The sequence below is a fragment of the Epinephelus moara genome, chromosome 24 (assembly GCF_006386435.1).
Source record: "Epinephelus moara isolate mb chromosome 24, YSFRI_EMoa_1.0, whole genome shotgun sequence".
NCBI lineage: Eukaryota > Metazoa > Chordata > Actinopteri > Perciformes > Serranidae > Epinephelus > Epinephelus moara.
Window position 1 is genome coordinate 27,791,608 of NC_065529.1, and position 17,928 is coordinate 27,809,535.

General features: G+C 40.8%; 1 protein-coding gene across 2 annotated transcripts in view; it reads left to right on the plus strand.

Annotated features, from left to right (window-relative positions):
- The first annotated feature begins 3,969 nt into the window (after positions 1-3,969).
- cacna1da (calcium channel, voltage-dependent, L type, alpha 1D subunit, a) overlaps positions 3,970-17,928 on the plus strand; it is an 89,610-nt gene continuing 75,651 nt past the window's right edge. The window contains exons 1-3 of one of the 2 annotated variants that reach the window (XM_050038035.1): positions 3,970-4,234; positions 6,890-7,337; positions 11,886-11,991. In XM_050038035.1, coding sequence (XP_049893992.1) covers positions 7,036-7,337; positions 11,886-11,991 — 408 coding nt within the window. In that variant the 5' untranslated portion in view covers positions 3,970-4,234; positions 6,890-7,035. Of the gene's footprint in view, positions 4,235-6,584; positions 7,338-11,885; positions 11,992-17,928 lie in introns of those variants that run through there. The other variant, XM_050038036.1, reaches the window with a different exon arrangement.

Consider the following 17,928-nt stretch of genomic DNA (forward strand, 5'->3'; position numbering starts at 1 on the left):
AGACCTGCTGTAACGGGAGAGAGGTAGACCTACATGTGTGTTACAACTATCAGGCAGGGTGGTGTTGACTTACTTTCTCATCACATGCACTTGAGGCAAATAGGAAATGTAGTTACTTAAAAAAGGGGAACAGTTTGAAGGAGGCCAACATGTTGTCAGCTGAAACGACACATTTTCACCGACTGTGGCAGGAGAGACACAAATACCGTTTCAGCAATCGTAAGTCTGAGTAATGGCTTCTTTGGTTGACTCACATGTCTTAATATATCCATCATATAGATTTGGTACACAGGATGGATTTCTTTAAAAGCTGCTATAATCTGGGTTATATTTTTATTCTAACAACATATCAGAAAACAGCATGAGAATGTGGCATGGGTCTCACGTAGTTATGAATCTACAGAGAATTATTACCAGACTCTGCAACTCCGCCTAGTCTTATGGAGCTTTATAGTGAGTTTCAGCTCATTGTAATTTACTGTTTTGGCTCACTCTTACTGCTCTTATAGCCTAGTTTTTGGCCATAGTGCACAGCAGTTTTCAGCAAAAAAACCCTGTAAACTACCTGCTCAGCTCTAAACAACAGCCAGACACAGTCAGTGGTAAATATAGTGGAGCATTTCAGTAAGTATTTCACTGCTGAAGATGGTCTTTTCATAAAACTAGGCTGACAATGCAGTAGGAAGATGCAAATACTTTTGAAATTGGTGCAACATGACCAGAGAAAACAGAGGAAAAAGGGGCTGTGGCATCTGTTTTTGCTGAAAAGGTAGAAAACCTACAATGACCAGAATGCACTGCCTTGTACTGGACCAATAAACACTCCTGCAGTGGGTGACATAATTGTGGCTTGGCCATTTTTTCCACAGGAAACAATATGGCGGCCGGCTGGTAACAAACAATCTGGGATTACAGTTAAACAGTAAGCGAAAATATGTTTCTGATAACATTTTAGGTGAGAAACAGTCAACACGGTAACAAAGTTCTGGTTTATATTTGCTATATTTGCTGCACTGCTTACTTTAACCATCGTTTTTAGAATACAGGAAACAATGTGACACCAACTTTTTGTTCACACATTCTCGTAGCCAAACAGTGCGCTAAAATATGTTTCTGGAAACATTTATGGCAATACAGTAATAGAATCTTGGTTTATATTTGATTGATGCTACTAAGTTTTACCGTTCAATCTGAGTATGAGAGAGAGAGAGTATGGGGGCAGGTCTCTCTCGATCCATTTCTAAACTTTGGTGTCTGTGGTGGTGGGCATACAAAATTCAAGGAAACTGAAAGATAATCAGGTCCCCAGGAAGTGTGCTGGGCTTTGAAGCCAATTTTTGTAGTGGTTAAACAGTGGTACTTCAATTTCTGGGGTCCATCACATGATGCCATTGGGCCCAAAAAGGCTTTTTCCCATAGACTGATATTGGGAAACGACGTCTGTAAATCAGTGGATACATTTTTTTGAGTGTCACAATCTCCATTCACTCATTCCACCATCAGGGTTTAATGTGTTTGGTTGAACAACATTTGGAAGGTCTAGAAGAGCTGATTAAATAATTTAACGCCATCGAAGTTAGCGGAGCGTTTAACTGGAAATAGTGGAGGTCTCTGGTGCGCTAGCTCTATCGGCCCAGTGATGCTGAAGCAGTGCTGATCATCCAGGTAATTTCATACAGCAGAAGTAGTTTTTTGGCTTCATGCACTACTGAGCAACGTTCATAGGCATGAACAGGGTCCCACCTTCAATGCTGTATCCAGATCTGTCTTATCCATGAGATATACAGTATAGGTTATAATATAAGTACAATCTGTAGGTCAAGCAACAGAAATAGAGCCAGTGAAAATCTGATGGCCTGTCATTCAGCAGATTTGAGCTAAGAGAGAAGTGGGGAGATCTGGGCACTGGTAGGATGGAGGCAAGTTAATCACAATTCATTTACAAATACTACTCACATTTAATGATACAAAGCTGGCTGAAAATCAGCAAAGTATCCCTTCAACTGCTGAAGAAGAACCACATATTTCCTTCACCAGTTGGTAGAGAGCAAAAAACAGAGCTAAAAGAAAGTGAACATTGGACTTATATTCACCAGGTGGACAAGAACATGAGTCCAACTTGATGAAATTTTGCTTTGCAGCTGTTGGAATGCAAACAAGCTGCTGTTTGCCAGAAAAGTTCATCATATTAATTTTGCCTACAATGTGATGATAAGTAGGATGACATATTGCTTTGATCAGGAAGTGTAAACTGCTGAGGCTCCACTCCACTCTTATACTCTCTGACCGCCCAAATTTCCCAGTGCTGTCATTTTAGAGCTCACATTGCCAAACCTGCTGAGGCTGTGACAGCACTTTAATATTTACAGCTCTCATAATTTCGACGACTTTATGACTTGCTGTGTTCATAGAACTAGTGTGACAACACATAACCACGGTTTAGGCCATCACCATTTTCAACCCAATCTTCAGATTAATGTTGGCAGTGTACGTTTCTGCAAACCATGGATATGTTACATTTGTAGTGGAGATGTTGAAACTTTACATTTCAACAATGCTGTGGTTAATACGTGACTTGGGTGAGGCACAAAAATCATGTTTTGGCTTACAGTACCTGGTTTGAGGGCACAATCCCAGTTGGAAATGCTGCGATGTCTCAGGAAAAAACCAACAGCTTTTTGTGACGCTTTCCCTGTGTGGAAACGATGATAGTTTGCACAAAGACACCTATGTGTGGTGGCTAAAAAGCAGTTTGAAACACAGCAATGACTTGCTAAAAAAAACATGCTGTTTTGTTGTTCGTTTGTCTCGAACAGTGGTCTGCAGCTTGGCAGGTATCTCATCCAGGTTTCATGCCATCCACTGCTTTCTCAATCATGTACAATTGTTATATTACAATCAATATATCATTGATTATCAGGAGCAGTCTGCTTTTTCCACCATTTTAGTTCATGTTTAGTAACTCTTGTACTTATCTTACTCCTATTGTAAATCTTTTAGGCACTGGTTTTGCTTTTGCTCCTTGGACATGCTTCTTGTCTTGTATATTTGTATATTCTGCCAGATATTTAATACAGTATTGTTTATAAAACTGGGCCCAGTGAGTGACCCTGACCCGGGGAATCCACTGGGTCTCTGGTTGGTACTAGTTGAGAATGTTAAATTGTGGTTACTGTGTAGTGTTACTGTAATTTGGAGCATTCTTTGGCACAACAGTTTCCTTCAAGATAAAAAAAGTTCTGTTGAATTGAATTGAACTGAATAACAAAGCCATACAAGTTACTACCATTTTAGTTCATTTTTAGTAACTCTTGTACTTATCTTACTCTTATATTTACTCTATTAGGCATTGGTTTTGCTTTTGCTTCTTGAAAACACTTCTTTTCTTGTATATTTTGCCAGATATTTAATACTCAATTGTTTCTAAAACTGGGCCAAGAAAGTGATCCTGACCTGGGAACCCACTGGTTTTACTGGTTGTTACTTGTTGTGAACGTTAAATTCTGGTTACTGCATTTGTGTTACTGTAATTTGAAGCAATCAATGGCACAAGAATTTCCTTTGGGATAAATAAAGTTCTATTGAATTGAATTGACAAAGCCTTACAAATTATGGGCCCTTTATATAGGGTGTTTCATAGAAAGTGGTTCCCAGTGTGTTCAGTAGGGTAAGTTGCTAAGCCTTTTTCCCACTTTTAGTAGGCCTGCCACAACTGTAGCACACAAATAAACCACAGAGGCTGACACTGATCTGAGTACTTAGTAGCTGTCTTATAGTAGTGACCTTCACGTGATGAATGGCTGCAGCATGTGACACGTTTGAAACGTGTCACCTTTTATTGAGGAGCAGGTAACACTGCAGACATGCCACAGCACAGGTCTGTGTGTGTGTGTGTGTGTGTGTGTGTGCAGGGTCTCGTGCAGGAGCAGGAGGAGAGCTCGCTCTCTGATGTAGACTCGTTTCACTGTTCACTGGCGCCGTGACGATAAGCAGGCAGCGGACGAGGATGCTCTGTTGTCTGGTGCGCACTCTCCTGTCTCCAGCTCTCCACGATCACCATGGAAGAGCTTAATTAATGCACAGGCTTTATGTGTCCCTCCTGCTCCCGGAGCTGATGAATTTTAAACCGCCGTCTCAGACCCCGGACCTGCGTTTTTCGCCCCTCCGAAGCAGTGGAGCCGTGTTACCGAGCGGAGAGGACCGCGGCTGAATCCTAAAGTCTCCAGAAAAAAAGGTACAGCTCGGTGCGGTTTGTGCTCCACAAACTGAAGTTAGCCTCTTAGCATAGCTGCGTTTTCCTGCATGCAGGCAGTGGTGATGCTTGTCTCATTATTGTCAGAGGACAGCAGTTATTATTAAATGGCCACTTTCCTCTCGACGCTGTCATGTAATGTGGATTCAGAGGAGGAGATTCATCGGCTTGTCATGTGCGGTGCATTTAAATACATTATAATAGAGCATGGTCACCTTTCTCCAAACTGAGGTGGGCTCTGGTCATGTGCACTGTCCACTATATTAGCCCTGAGTGTGAGAGCATCTCTGATTGAGGTTTGTTGTAATAAGGTTGCCAGCTGTTTCTGCTGAGCAGCGAGGACCATCTGACGGCTGTGCGTTGCTCAATTTTCACTATGAGCGCCCGGAGTCAGCCTGTCATTTCACATCATTTTTGGGGGGGATTTCACCATATCCTACCTTGGTGGCGTCCAAGGAGAAATACGAGGACGCTTGATGGTGGTTATTTTGTCACGAATCGCTCATGGAAATGTCAGTGTTCATTTTCATCACGGGTTGCACGGTCGACGTTGTCGATGCAGCAGTGAAATTAATATTCCAAAATAAGCGCATTTGGTGCGCATTGTTAACATACTGAGCTCCTCGCACTAGCCTCGGCTACATGAAGGCAGCATCGCAGCACAAAGGAGATGTAAAAAAGCTGGCAGCCTGAATTCACCACAAGATGTGCAGTCTTACATCACAGTGACACTCATACCCCGTTTTCCTATGCAATATGAAGATGAATTCTTCTCGGAGCATCACTGCAATGTGACCTTTTCTGTTTCTTCCTCTGCGGGGCCTGCTCAGCAGTTCAAGGACTTACACAACTGATGTGACCAAGTGATGCCTGAGAGTGGCAGCTCTGAATTTGCAGCTTAATTTGCGTGTGTGTTTTGACATCTGCATGTCATCGGCTTTCATATTTTGTCCTCACAGAATATGGTTCAGGAAATGTTGGATTGTTTTTTACATTCAGAGTCTTGATGGCAACATCAGAACCAGGCCAACCTGCCATGTTTCTTGTAGTTTTGAAAGGTCCTCTGCTTCAGTTGCACATTTCATTATTTTCACTGTTGGAGTCACACACCAAAATACATTTGATGGCTTTATGGAGTGATCATATGTGCATGTTTGCAGGGCTTGTATCCAATAAGGAAACTGGATAAATACAATATAATCAAGAACATTTTACAGACTGTCTACAGAGGTCCTGTAGAAAGTATTTTAACATGTGTATGGGCTAAGAACAAAGATAGACTGTCCAGAATTACAATCATGGCCTGTAAAATTATTGGAAATGACCACAAACAGCTGGGATGTAGAAACGCAGGTGAAACAAAGAGCTGTATAAAGTGTGGCTGATCCTGTTCATCACCTCTTTAAAGAATTCATGAATTTGCGAACCGGAAAGATGCTAAAGCTGCAGCAGCAACCAGGAACATTTACAAGAAATCTTTCATCACAAATGCAATAACTTAACTAAATGTGTAACAACCATGTCCTCTATTGTCGTCTGCATTGGGCATGTTGTGTTATTTATTGTATGTATTTTGATTTTACTATGATGTGTTTTAACCAATCGCTAAATCAGAGAGCAAATGTCCACAATTATGGGCAATAAAGATTATTATTATGTTTGGGAGGAACTATAAATTGCTATTTTATCAGTTAAGATACAAGTACAGTTCAATAAGCTGTCCATGACTTATTTGCTTTATTCTGCCATCTTTGGTATTTGTCAGTGTGTGCAATCATGATATCAGTCTTGTCTAACCTTAAATAAAAAGTTCTCACATGGTGTCGAACACAATTGTAGGCCAGTATGTGATGTATATACTGTATGAATCACCCCTGCACCTTTTTTACTTCACTGAACTCCCATTGCCTTTAAGTCCATCTGTAGTATCTGTATACCGGCTCAGTGCACCTCTGCAGGACATCATACTTCAATTTAGCTCCATCTTCAAGCAGAAATATTACAGTTTGAGCTGGACTGTCAACATGGACAAAGAAATACATTAGATTTGGGCAAGGCAAGCTTTATTTATACAGCATGTTCAGCTTTACATGAAGTTAAGAAGAAAATAAAGACAAAGAACAAGAAGAGAAAAGAGGAAAAAAGAGATAGACACATAATACAAATTACAAGAATGCTACTAACAGTATAATAATAGCAGTTCAGTGAGCCATTTACAACAAATACACAGGCAGACTCATATATAGATTACTCCATTACAAATACTGCTACTGCAAATTATTGAACATTATTAATAACACCTCAGGAAACAGCATGTAGGGGCAAAAATGTTTCAGGCAGCTTCACTAGACGTTGACCTGACTTGAGAATGATTAAGAATTTCAGTACCAGTTGACCTGAGAGGTCTGGGTAGCTTTCAAGCAGGTCTAACAAATACACTTGGCCGTCAGAGCTTCGTAGACAAGCAGAAGAACAGGAACGTTTATTCCACTGCATTATTCAAGACAATGTAGTGATTTAAGGAAGGATGTAATGTGCTCTGCTCTCGCTTAAAAGCAATATCAATTATTCTTTCACCGTTATAAAAAGGGTCAAATGTGCTGACGCCATCTCTTCTCACCTTTTTCTCATTCTCAGAGGCAAATTATGCCAGCAGCACCAGAGTCGCTCCCCCTGGTGACGTGCCAGCTCATTGGTCAGACTACTCTGCCCTTCTCTAGCCACCCCGTCTACCCTGGCAGATCCATGCTGCTGGATGCTCCTCACAGAGCCACGCCCGCACCATGAGCGCCAACGGGCCTGCCCCAGACCCAGCCCCCGCAGCCCCAGAGGCCCCTCCCGCCTCCACCCCCGCCCCCGCTGTGGCCCCAGCCCCAGCCCCTGTGGCACCACCCGCTCCTCCTGCCCTACCTGCCCCGGCGTCCACTACCATCCCGGTAGGTGCGTTGGCACAGAAGAAGCGGCAGCAGTATGCCAAAAGCAAGAAACAGGGCAGTAACGCCAACAGCAGGCCACCGAGGGCTCTGTTCTGCCTCAACCTCAACAACCCCATACGCAGGGCCTGCATCAGCCTGGTGGAGTGGAAGTATCCTTTACTGCATGTGGTGCTGGGTGCATGTGTGAGTGTTGGCATGTGACCAAAGATCATTAATAGAGCTGAAACAGTTGAGTAATCGATTAGATTAGAAAACTAAAAACTGTTTTGATACTAAATTAATCATTTAAGGAACTCATCAATGAAAAAACTAAATATTATCTGGTTAAATGTGAGAATTCTCTTTTTTCATTTCATATCAGTGTAGATTGGATGTTTTGGGGTTTTAGATTGTTAGTCTGACAAAACAAGACATCACCCTGGGTGCTAGGAAACATTTTCACTACTTTCTGACCTTTAATGGACCAAATGGATTACTCAAGAATATAATCTCTGCATTAATTGATAATGAAAAAGATGATTAGTTGCCCTACTTGTTTACAGCTCCCGCGTGTATACCTTTGTTACATCTTAGCTGTGCTCATTATTCATGACTGCCACATCGGGTGATTACATGTAGTGTTTTATAAGGTAATCAGACTTGGTGAACTCAGGTAACCCAAAGGTGACAAAAGAAAGAGAGATGACATTGTCTGCCCATTTTTGGAACAATTTTTGGTTCAGTTATTTCACAGGTTAATACATTCTTTATAGCCAGAATAAATGCAAGCCGATGCCCATTCTCGGAACCCATCAGCTGTATTCGGCGTCTGACTTCCGGCAGACGGCGATACAGCCTCTGGGGGCAGACCCCCGATTTTTTGGCATTCCAGTTTGATTTGGGCGGAGGAGGTGAATTTCTGTTTCCGACTTCCGTTTATATATAAGTAAATATGCTGAACCATTGCGATGGATTCAGAGTTTGCAGTGACGTCAATTATGTTCCGTCTCGTTAGTTCACCGCATGGACCGTTTAACCTGGCAACAACTGCAGCCGGCTCAAAAGTGATTGATCAATATCACACGGACTACAAACAGCCTAGCACCGGAAACTAGGGCTCTTCCGCTCTTCTTCCGGAGGCAAGATCTCCGGGGTTTGCCTACAGACTCTACATTCACTGAATGTAGAGTCTGTGTATAGAGACTAGCCGATGCCTGATGTGAAATGTTCTCAAGAACCAGTATTTTGTAGATGATCCCCATGATGTTTGATATATTTTTGAATCTTTCTCCTGGGTCTCAGTTAGATGATGATGGTGCAGAAACATGTTTCTCGCCCAAAACACAAAGTGAAAGTCACTGTATCCTAAAATACTGGCAGGGTACATAGACAAAGGGACTCAGCACTGGCACAACACAGCTGTGTGACAGTCTGGTGGGTCTGTTGCTTAAGCAGATGCTGTCATCACAAAAGCCATCAGATGTTATAAAGGAGATTGCCCTACGTGGAGCGCAAAGATACATTTCATAATCCACCTTTGTGTGTTTGTCGAAAAAACAAAAAAGGTCAGTGGGGATTTACTAACAGTACACTTTGGGAAATGCAACTGTAGCAGAATCAGGAGTCCCAAATTGTTCTGCATGGACTGCATGCAACAGTGCAGTAGTGGTGGTTCCTGTTTGTTTCTGACAGTTTGTGATTGGAAAACCTTGTCAGTGATCAGAAGAGCGTGAAGAACAAACTGAACTTAAGATGTTTTATAAATGATAGAAAGCAGTGCTGCAGTCTCTGTGTCATTGTTACTGTACTGTAACAAACTATTTTTCAAGATCGGTTCAACATTTAATTGTTTTCATTGTAACTTGCAAGATATTACTCCTTAATTCATTTTTAGGATGGCAGTAATGTAGGGATGGGCGATATATTGGTTATAATTGATGTATCGCGGCTTGTTCCATGTGGGATGTTTAAAAAATTACTATATCGCAAACATCGAATACAACTTATTTATTTTTGTTTTCTTTTTTTTTTTTTTTTGAACTCTTTTTATTGAATTTCAAAGCTTTTCAACAGTCATTAGTGTACAGACAGTGTTAAGTGAAACAGGCAATTTTTAAACATCAAACCCGCTTTCCCACCCCCCACCCCCCACCCCCGTACCTTCACCCATCTCAGGTCATGAGGCACATAGAGACAAGTGAGTAAACAAACACACCAAAAATAAATAAATAAAATAAAATAACATAAAATAAGCAAATAAATAATTAAATAAATAGAATAAAATAAAATAAAACAAGGGGGAAAGAGTCAAAAAGGGAGATGATATGGGTAGTTGATCAATCCTCTTCTGGGTCTGGTATAATGTGTAAGAGGTCAATATATTCCAGTAAAGGGTTCCAGGTATCCTGGAATTTCCTTATCGAGCCCATGATGGAAAATCTAAGTTTCTCAAGTTTAATGTTATACATAACTTCTTTAATCCATTGATTGTGTGGCAGCAGGGAAGCCAGCGTTGGGGGGGAACACCAAAGATAGCCGAAAGAGCATTGGAAGTAATGACCACACCATAAGCCAAGCTTATTGTTTCAAATATGTTTGATATTTTTGTTTTCTTACTCTGTAAAGCAGCCTTGGATGCCTTAAAAGATGCTATCAATATTATTATTATTACCTCCGCCAAGGAGGTAATGTTTTCGCCGGCGTTGGTCTGTTTGTCTGCAAAATAACTTGAAAGGTTCTTAACGGATTTTGATGAAATTTTCAGGAAAGGTTGATAATGGTACAAGGAACAGATGGTAATTTTGGTGGTGATCAGTTGAAGCGAAGTGGATAAAATAATAAAATGGCAGGAAATCCAAGCTGCTTGGCGGAGTTCTGCGCTCTCCGAGTGCTCTAGTTATTATTGTTATTATGATTATTCATATGAGTAGTAGTAGTAGTAGTGGTGGTGTTAGTATTAGTATTAGTATTATTGTCATGTCACTTTTTAAAACCACCAGCATGAGACTCACTTTAGTGTTTCTCTTGATCTCTCTAATGGGTGTCTCCCTCTCACAGACACACACACACACACAACCATGATAGGTCACACACATTCCCATGCTGGCCCAGACCACTTTCTCCTGGGCAACAGTGTGAGTGAGGCGTGTGTTTTTGTATGCACAGGGCTCCAGGTCATCACTGTTTAATCACATTTTGTGACCATGGAGCACCAATGCAACTTGCAGATATTATTAATATATAAAATGTAGAGCTGTTGTTTCCTGTCCACGGTGAATTAATCCTCATGTTTAATGGTGCTGCTGAAATTGTATTGTAAATTTCTGCTATTTACTAACTGTTGACTTTTGACCATAGGCTTCAAGTTTGCAGCAAAAACATCAACACTTTCAGCCCAAGATGAGCAGGGTGTTTCAGAGTAAAAGCACCAGTGGTTCTGCTTTGATTTATTTAATTATAACAATAATTCATTTAACTTTATTATTGCAGTACTTTATTTCACTTTATTATGTAACAGTATGTACTTTAAGTTTATTGTGACTGTAGATTATGTAGTAGTTTAGTATTTTTGTAGTTAATAGGAGTGTTGAGGAGATTTCAAACTATTGATATATATATTGCGTATCCTGATATAGCCGAAAAATATTGTGATATTACGATACGAAACGATACGATACGATACAATAGGATACAATATGATGTACTTTATTGTCCCCATAGGGAAATTTGTCTTTGACTCAGGAGCTGAGCTCAGTATTGCTTCCTTACAATAGTACTCCAGAAGAAATGAGAAGCATACACCATACAAAAAAAAACATAAAAACACATACTACACATAACAGTGTTGCACATCAGCTACTCATAACACCACATAACACCAGCACACAACAGAGCACCATAAGCAAAACCTAACACAACCCCTAAGCATCAAGCAACATTATTTATAGGCCATATCGCCCAGCCCTACTGTGACGTGTCTTAGTGTCAGTAGTTCAGCGTTCGAGTAAAATTCGGGTAAATCTGCAGATTAAGATTCAGTTTGGGAAATCTGGATTGACAAAATAAGTAAGAGAAAAAGCAAAGATAACATCATTGTAGAACAAGGTTCCCAATATTTTTGACCTTTGACCCCTTAGAGCAAAGCTCTGTGTATTTGTGACCCCTCCTCACAAGTTATATATGTCTATGGATTAATATCAGATCAACCAAAGGTGATTAAACTGTTTTACTTTGATAGTTTTAAGAGATCTGAAGAAGCCAAATTATCCAGTAATTAACAAATGTGTTTGTTTTAGCTTCCCTAACTTATTAATCATGATATGACCCCCTTAAAGTGGTTATGTGGTTTGGTATACTGTATTAATGTACCTGGGTATTTAAGTGAGGCCCTGAACAGACTGTGGCAATTACACAGTTTAAATAGCAGCTCAGTTATATAACCCAAACAAAACCATAAGGATCATACATGGCTTTGTTCTGCCATTTTAAACTTAGCAAGTCATTGAGAAAGCCATCAAAGACTCACTTCTTATGTGTTAACTAGTTTTCATGTCCGTCTGTTTAATCCTGTGAATTATGTATTAGTTACAAGTGATGCAGAAGTTTTAATGTCACAACAGGGGATTTCAAAGTGATTTATTTCCATATTATTTATTTAGTGTTTCTTCTTGCTATGTCACATCATTTTCTTCCATGTCTTCCTTAACTTCTCTCCTCAGGCCATTTGATATCTTTATATTAATTGCTATTTTTGCCAACTGTATGGCCTTAGCTGTCTATGTCCCCTTCCCTGAAGATGATTCCAACTCCACAAACCATGACCTGGTGAGTAGTCTCTTTATGTCACCATATAATCCATCTATTCATTTGATGCCTGTTGTGTCAGTGCTGCTACTGACAGTCAAAGACAGACTGGTGTCGCTCTGCATAGTTTCTATATGGACTCTTTGAGCTCATGTTGGGCTTGAGTAAAGGATTGTTATCTGTGTATTTGTAATAAGGGGCGAAAGAATGGAAGATAAGATCTTGCCTGTTGTTTTTTGTTATATAGTTTCAAGATACATTATAAAGTACCTCGTAATCCTCTTTCAATTGATGAAGTTTGATTGTATCACTTTTGAGATATAGTCAGAGATTTTGCAGGAATAGTAAGACGTTGCATACAGATTGTATCTTCAGTTTATTGCTTTATCATGCAGATTTGAAGTATCTGCTGTGCCTACACAGAGAAACACTTTGACAACTATCCTCATTGGTGCTTTATCATGTCATACTTTCCCTGTACAGAGGTTTTATTCAGCTTTCTATTTTTAGAATTTATCGTCATTGCACCACTCTGTGCACCTTGTGCATTTATGTCTCTGTGATGAATTATGGGTGATGTAGTGTTGTAAGCATTGTTCCACAGCTGAGGATGAGTGCACTCTCCAAAAGCCAGACAAACGCGCAGAATGTGGTCCTTACATGAGCAGAATGTAGCCGTAGTGTTCAATGATTCATGAGCAGCTTATACAGTGCAACTGCAGACATTTGAAGGTTCTTGAAAGCCTCGTCTGAGAGCAGGAACACGTTAGAGAAAGGTTACCAGCCGGCTGTAAAAGACCGGCGGGAGAGTGTTTCTCTGTCTGTTACACTGCTGAACCCGCTGTGAAAGATAAGCTACAGCTTTGGTTAAAAGTGTGTCTGGTCTACTTTAGAGAAGTATGGTGTACTGCTTCTCAGTTTGACCTCCTGGAGGGTGACCTCAGGGTGTTTGTTTACACAGCGGTGGTGCATCAGGGGAAAGTGGGCCATCTGGGACATTACAGTGTCTGATACAGTATTATGTACAGTTTGTTGTCAGGGTAAGTTTGGGGGTAAAGTTTGAAAGAGTTGGATAGTCCTGGGAGTGTCAAGGGGAAGAAAATGTGCACACATGCATGAGAATAACAGAACAATGTTCATCTGGAAAAATGTTGAGAGGCTGGTTTGACTCTGAAGAAAGCATTGCTGAAGCATCTGTGCATTCTGCTCCCCTAACAATAGCATGTACAGACTATTCTTATATATGACAGCATGAAAACCCTTTTTGTACTTGCTGTACTGGAGAAGTTACACACACACCAGCTCTCTTTTTGTCTTGGTTTATGGATGCAACAATCCAGCCCGTTGGATTGCTATCAGCATCTAAATTGACCACCGGCTAGGCATGACACTCCACATTAGGCTGAATACAATTTTTTTTCGTTCATTTTCTGTGGTGAGCTCATCTTGATGCGTAAATTCACTTAATGAATGCATTTTAATATGAAGGCCTTAGTAGACATTGTACTGTGAGGCTAAAAGTGTCATTACACCATACTTACGTCAAAGAAATAGTGGTAATGGAGGCCAACTCTGGTGTCTCCTGACTTTGCCTGTGTCCTTGCAAAAAAGTTGCGCTTGAACACACTGCAAAGACTGCAGGGAACTGGAAACTAGCATGTACATCCTGTGCCTGTTTGAGAGGAGATAACTCTACATACCAGCAGGGGGCAGTAGTCTGTATTCATCATTCAAAAAGGGAAACCGGAATACCAAAAGGACGGCTTCAAGATGCTAGTTAGCCAGTTAGCATATTAACAACACAACCCAGTGTTGAAAAACAAAGCTTTTTTACTTTGCGCCAGCGAACCATAACACAACCCATAACAAAATGTTTCTGCTAAAGAGCTCAATAGCTAAAAACATAATCTCACCTTGTATAAGAAGTTTGTTTCCATCTCACTCCCTCTTGACTTAAGCCTTTTGTTTACTTTCCTCACTTCCGTTTCTCTTCTTTGAGGACGTGCACTAAACTGAACTGCCAGTCCGAGAGATTTTATTCACTAACCGGCTCACTGCTGAATCGGCCAAAAAAAAGCCAACAAGGGCCATCTTGTGCCAACAGTGTGGGACACACTGCCAACAACGCTCACCAACGGGCCAACACTGACCAACAGTTGACTCTCGGCATGGTGTATCAGGGCCCTTTGTGAGGTTCACTGATTTGACATTAGGGAACAAAGATATCCTATTAGATCAGTACTTGTTATTAAGTCAGTATCTGGGAAGAAAAAGTCAAACTGGTTTATCTGAACCTTGATTAAGTACAATGTTTATTTCTTCTACCATTATACAGTACGATGGACCAAATAAATATTTACTACAGAGCATTAATGTGAGGTCTGTTTAAGTGTTGAAATAAGCTACTTTCAGCTGAACAGCAGCTCCACTGAGCTGAACAGCTCTCAGTGACAGATGCCACTCACTAATGTGTGCCACAGCCTCACACTGAACGTGGACTGTGTGTATTCTGTTGACAGGTGCTTATTTCATACGTCTAACTTTTTGAATAGCCTCTCAACTTCAGGTAATTTTTACAAATTTGCAACGCAACAAACTGCAGTGTTAATGAATTCAGAGTTGTCAAAATTTACGTTCATGTGTTCAGAGCTTCACCTTCTCATGTGTTCAGATAACATCTGAGGGTGTCTGGCAGAGAGAAAGGTCTGGGAGTGTTTCAATATTGACTCTAGTAATGACCGAACAGCATTAAACTGCAAGTGGCAAAGTAACTAACCTTGCTTGGAAATAATCTACATTCTGCGTCTCATCTCAGACTTTATTATGCAAACCAAAGCTGTTAGTGTGAACATGTGATGAAGAGATGGACATTTTTAAAATGTCGCTTCATTATGTCTGTTGTCTGAACTTGTTGGGGTGTCGCTGTGTTTATTTGTCACTGTACTCTAATGGACTTTGTGTATGTCTCTAAACATGAGTGTCAGATTAGATTTATAGATGCACCTACATTTTGTGCGCTGCCTATCAGAAATGACTGAGCAGCATAAATGACCTACCACCGATCTACCTTTACATGCACAGCATATTACAGTTTTTGCCCTTATTTTGAAAAAGACAATATTCCAGCTAGGTTGTTTCCATGGCAATACACCTGTTTACATGCGGCTGTGCATACTCCGAATAACGTGCCGTAACATGTTGTTTATCACGTCAAAATATGGAACAGTGGAACAGCTGACGCTTGTCATTTTGCCTCTTTGCTGCAATGTAGGATTATTACAAAGTGTTCTCACCGGTGGTGGGCTTGTCCAGCCTCCCTCTTTCATTCCTTCCTTCCACCACCTCCTTGAAAAGGTCATCCTCGTGATGTGTACACATATCCAAAAACCTGTTCATATCCAAGTCTTTAATAATGTTAAATAGTAGGTGTGTTTCTCCTTCCGACCAGAAATGTGGGCTTTTCTTTTGTACATGCATCTGTACCCCAGCCGTGCAAACTGTTGGCTAAGAGCCAACCGTAAACAGGCAAGAGGACTTGTGTTGCAAACTGTGGTAAAAACCCCATTTGCGATGCATATTTTGAATATGCTGTTTACATGCCGAAATATTAAAAACTGAATAATACCAGCATATCCCACATGTCTTAATCGGAAAATGTTTCATTCAGAAAAATGTCTAACTCCAAAAAGCCGAACAGAATATGCAGTTTACATGACCTGAGTGGAATATTTTTGTGCATGTAAAAGTACCCACTGATACAGCCTAGTGCTTCATGAACCAGATCATTAAAGTTTCTCTCCTGGCATTGATTAAACCCCTAAAGATTCATGTCTGTTCTTCAAAATATTTTTCCATGAAAAAATACCTTAATGCCCTTGAGGATTACTTCGCTTTTTTGCTTAAAAAACTAAGGCTAGTACTGGAGCATAGGTTTTAAAGGTTTTAGCGAAAATACATGTTTGGCACTAAGCATACGACTGGATAAATGAGACTTGCATTTCACTGCACGAGTTGTCGGAGAGTTTGTAAATGGATGTTCTAATATAGCTTTGCTGTGGTTGTAAATCTGGGCCCCAATCGATTAATACATGTATACTGTATGTTTGCTGTCTTCCATGGAGGCATGCAAGAAAAACGAAGTTTTCTTCACGAATTTAAGATAACACGGCATGGCTAACTGAAATGCAAATAGTCATTTTGTGGGGAAAGTATTCCTTTAAAATAGCACAAGATGTAAAGCTGCACGTGAATGCACGTGTCTATGAATATGCATATAAGTCCCCGTCTCTATCATCCATCAGCCGCTTGCCTGCAGCTTGAGTGTACCTGCTAAGCTTCGACTCTGCTCATCGCTCTCTAGACCATTAGAAACGTAACAGTAATAGAAAGCATGAGTCTTCAGGTTGACTTTGTCGTCAAATGGCCAATTATGTGTTGCTGTTAGATGAACCTTGTTTACAAGTTTGCCAGCTCTAGCAAGTTGAAGTGAAAGTGAGACTTGGCTTACAGATATGTAGCTACACCTGGCTTCACCTCTGACATCCCTCGTTTCGCATGACATTTAATAACGTCGATAGCTCCATTATGCAAGCTGATGGGATTGTTTCCTTAGATATGTGACGTATGAAACCCTGGCAGTCTGAGTCTGTGTTTTTGAGACCATCATTGGTACATTGCTACCCACGTTCTCGCGAGAGCACAATTTGAATTTGCTCAGCGAGTCACTCTGGCAATCAGTAATGATGCTCATTACCCATGCCGTTGGAGCCGAGCCGCATCAATCACATCGGTGTATCTGATATAGGCGGGCCAGAGGTGAGCTAAACAGATGACGACAGTGCTGTGACGACGAAGTCCGGAATCAGTCAGTAAACGTTGCAAGATGGCTACGGATGAACACCAGTTGTTTGAAACGGCTTTGGCCGCTACAATGAACGAGTTAGACTTGGCTTTTTCACAGAAGACGGTGCTCGAGTCTTTCCTTTGCAAGAAGGACGTTTTTGCTGTTTTGCCGAACGGATACGGCAAGAGTCTAATCTACCAGTTAGCTCTGCTGGTAGCGCTCTGGATACGTCACCCCGTGTATTGTTCTGATTGGTCGTAGTGTTATCCAATTGTGTGCAGTGATATTTGCAAATGCATGCTTGGTGCCGCCCCTCGAGTTGGGCCATTTTCATTACTCATGGCCAGACCCTAAATCTTTCTAGATTTGGGTTTGGATTTCCAGGCTAGTACACTGCAGTTCCAAGGCGAAAATGATCAGACATGGGATTGACTGCATATTTTTCTCATGATATGTCTGTAGGACATGAAAAACACCATATGGACATGTTAACAAGATTATAAACTTGATTTTCACCGGAGGGGGTCTTTAAGTAGAGCTGAGAGGACATGTTGATGATTAGATATCAAATTATTTATTATATAGTGCAGGGCTATTCAATTAGGTTGGAATTAGGTCCAGTTATGACACTGAGCCAAAGTGAGGAGAATATTTTTAATTGGGTTAACAGACGCAGAAATTGCAACTCTTGACAATATTAAGATACATTCCAATGTTAGAGGGAAAAGGGAAATAGCTCTCAGACACATCAAACTGTTCCTCCGCTCCACCTACTAGTGGCTTCCTCTCAGTATTGTCAGGACAAGGCTTAACTTTTTGAAACTGCATATCTGCCTCCTCTCTGCTTACATGGACTCTTCTTTAACTGCACCATATATGTTTTTGCTGATCCTCATACTGATCCTTATCCAATGCTTGCGCAGGACTTTGGTTTAATTCTGCAGTGTCAACATTAAATCAGAAACCAGAGGGCGAATAATGCAATCTTTCCCTTTTCAGCAGAGGTTGAACAATAGAATACTTTGTAGGGCAGGTGTGCCAGCTTGGCCTTGGTTGTTCTACAGAGCTCATGCTGTAGCCACAGGAGGAGCACTAGAGACAAAAGTGCTGAGCTA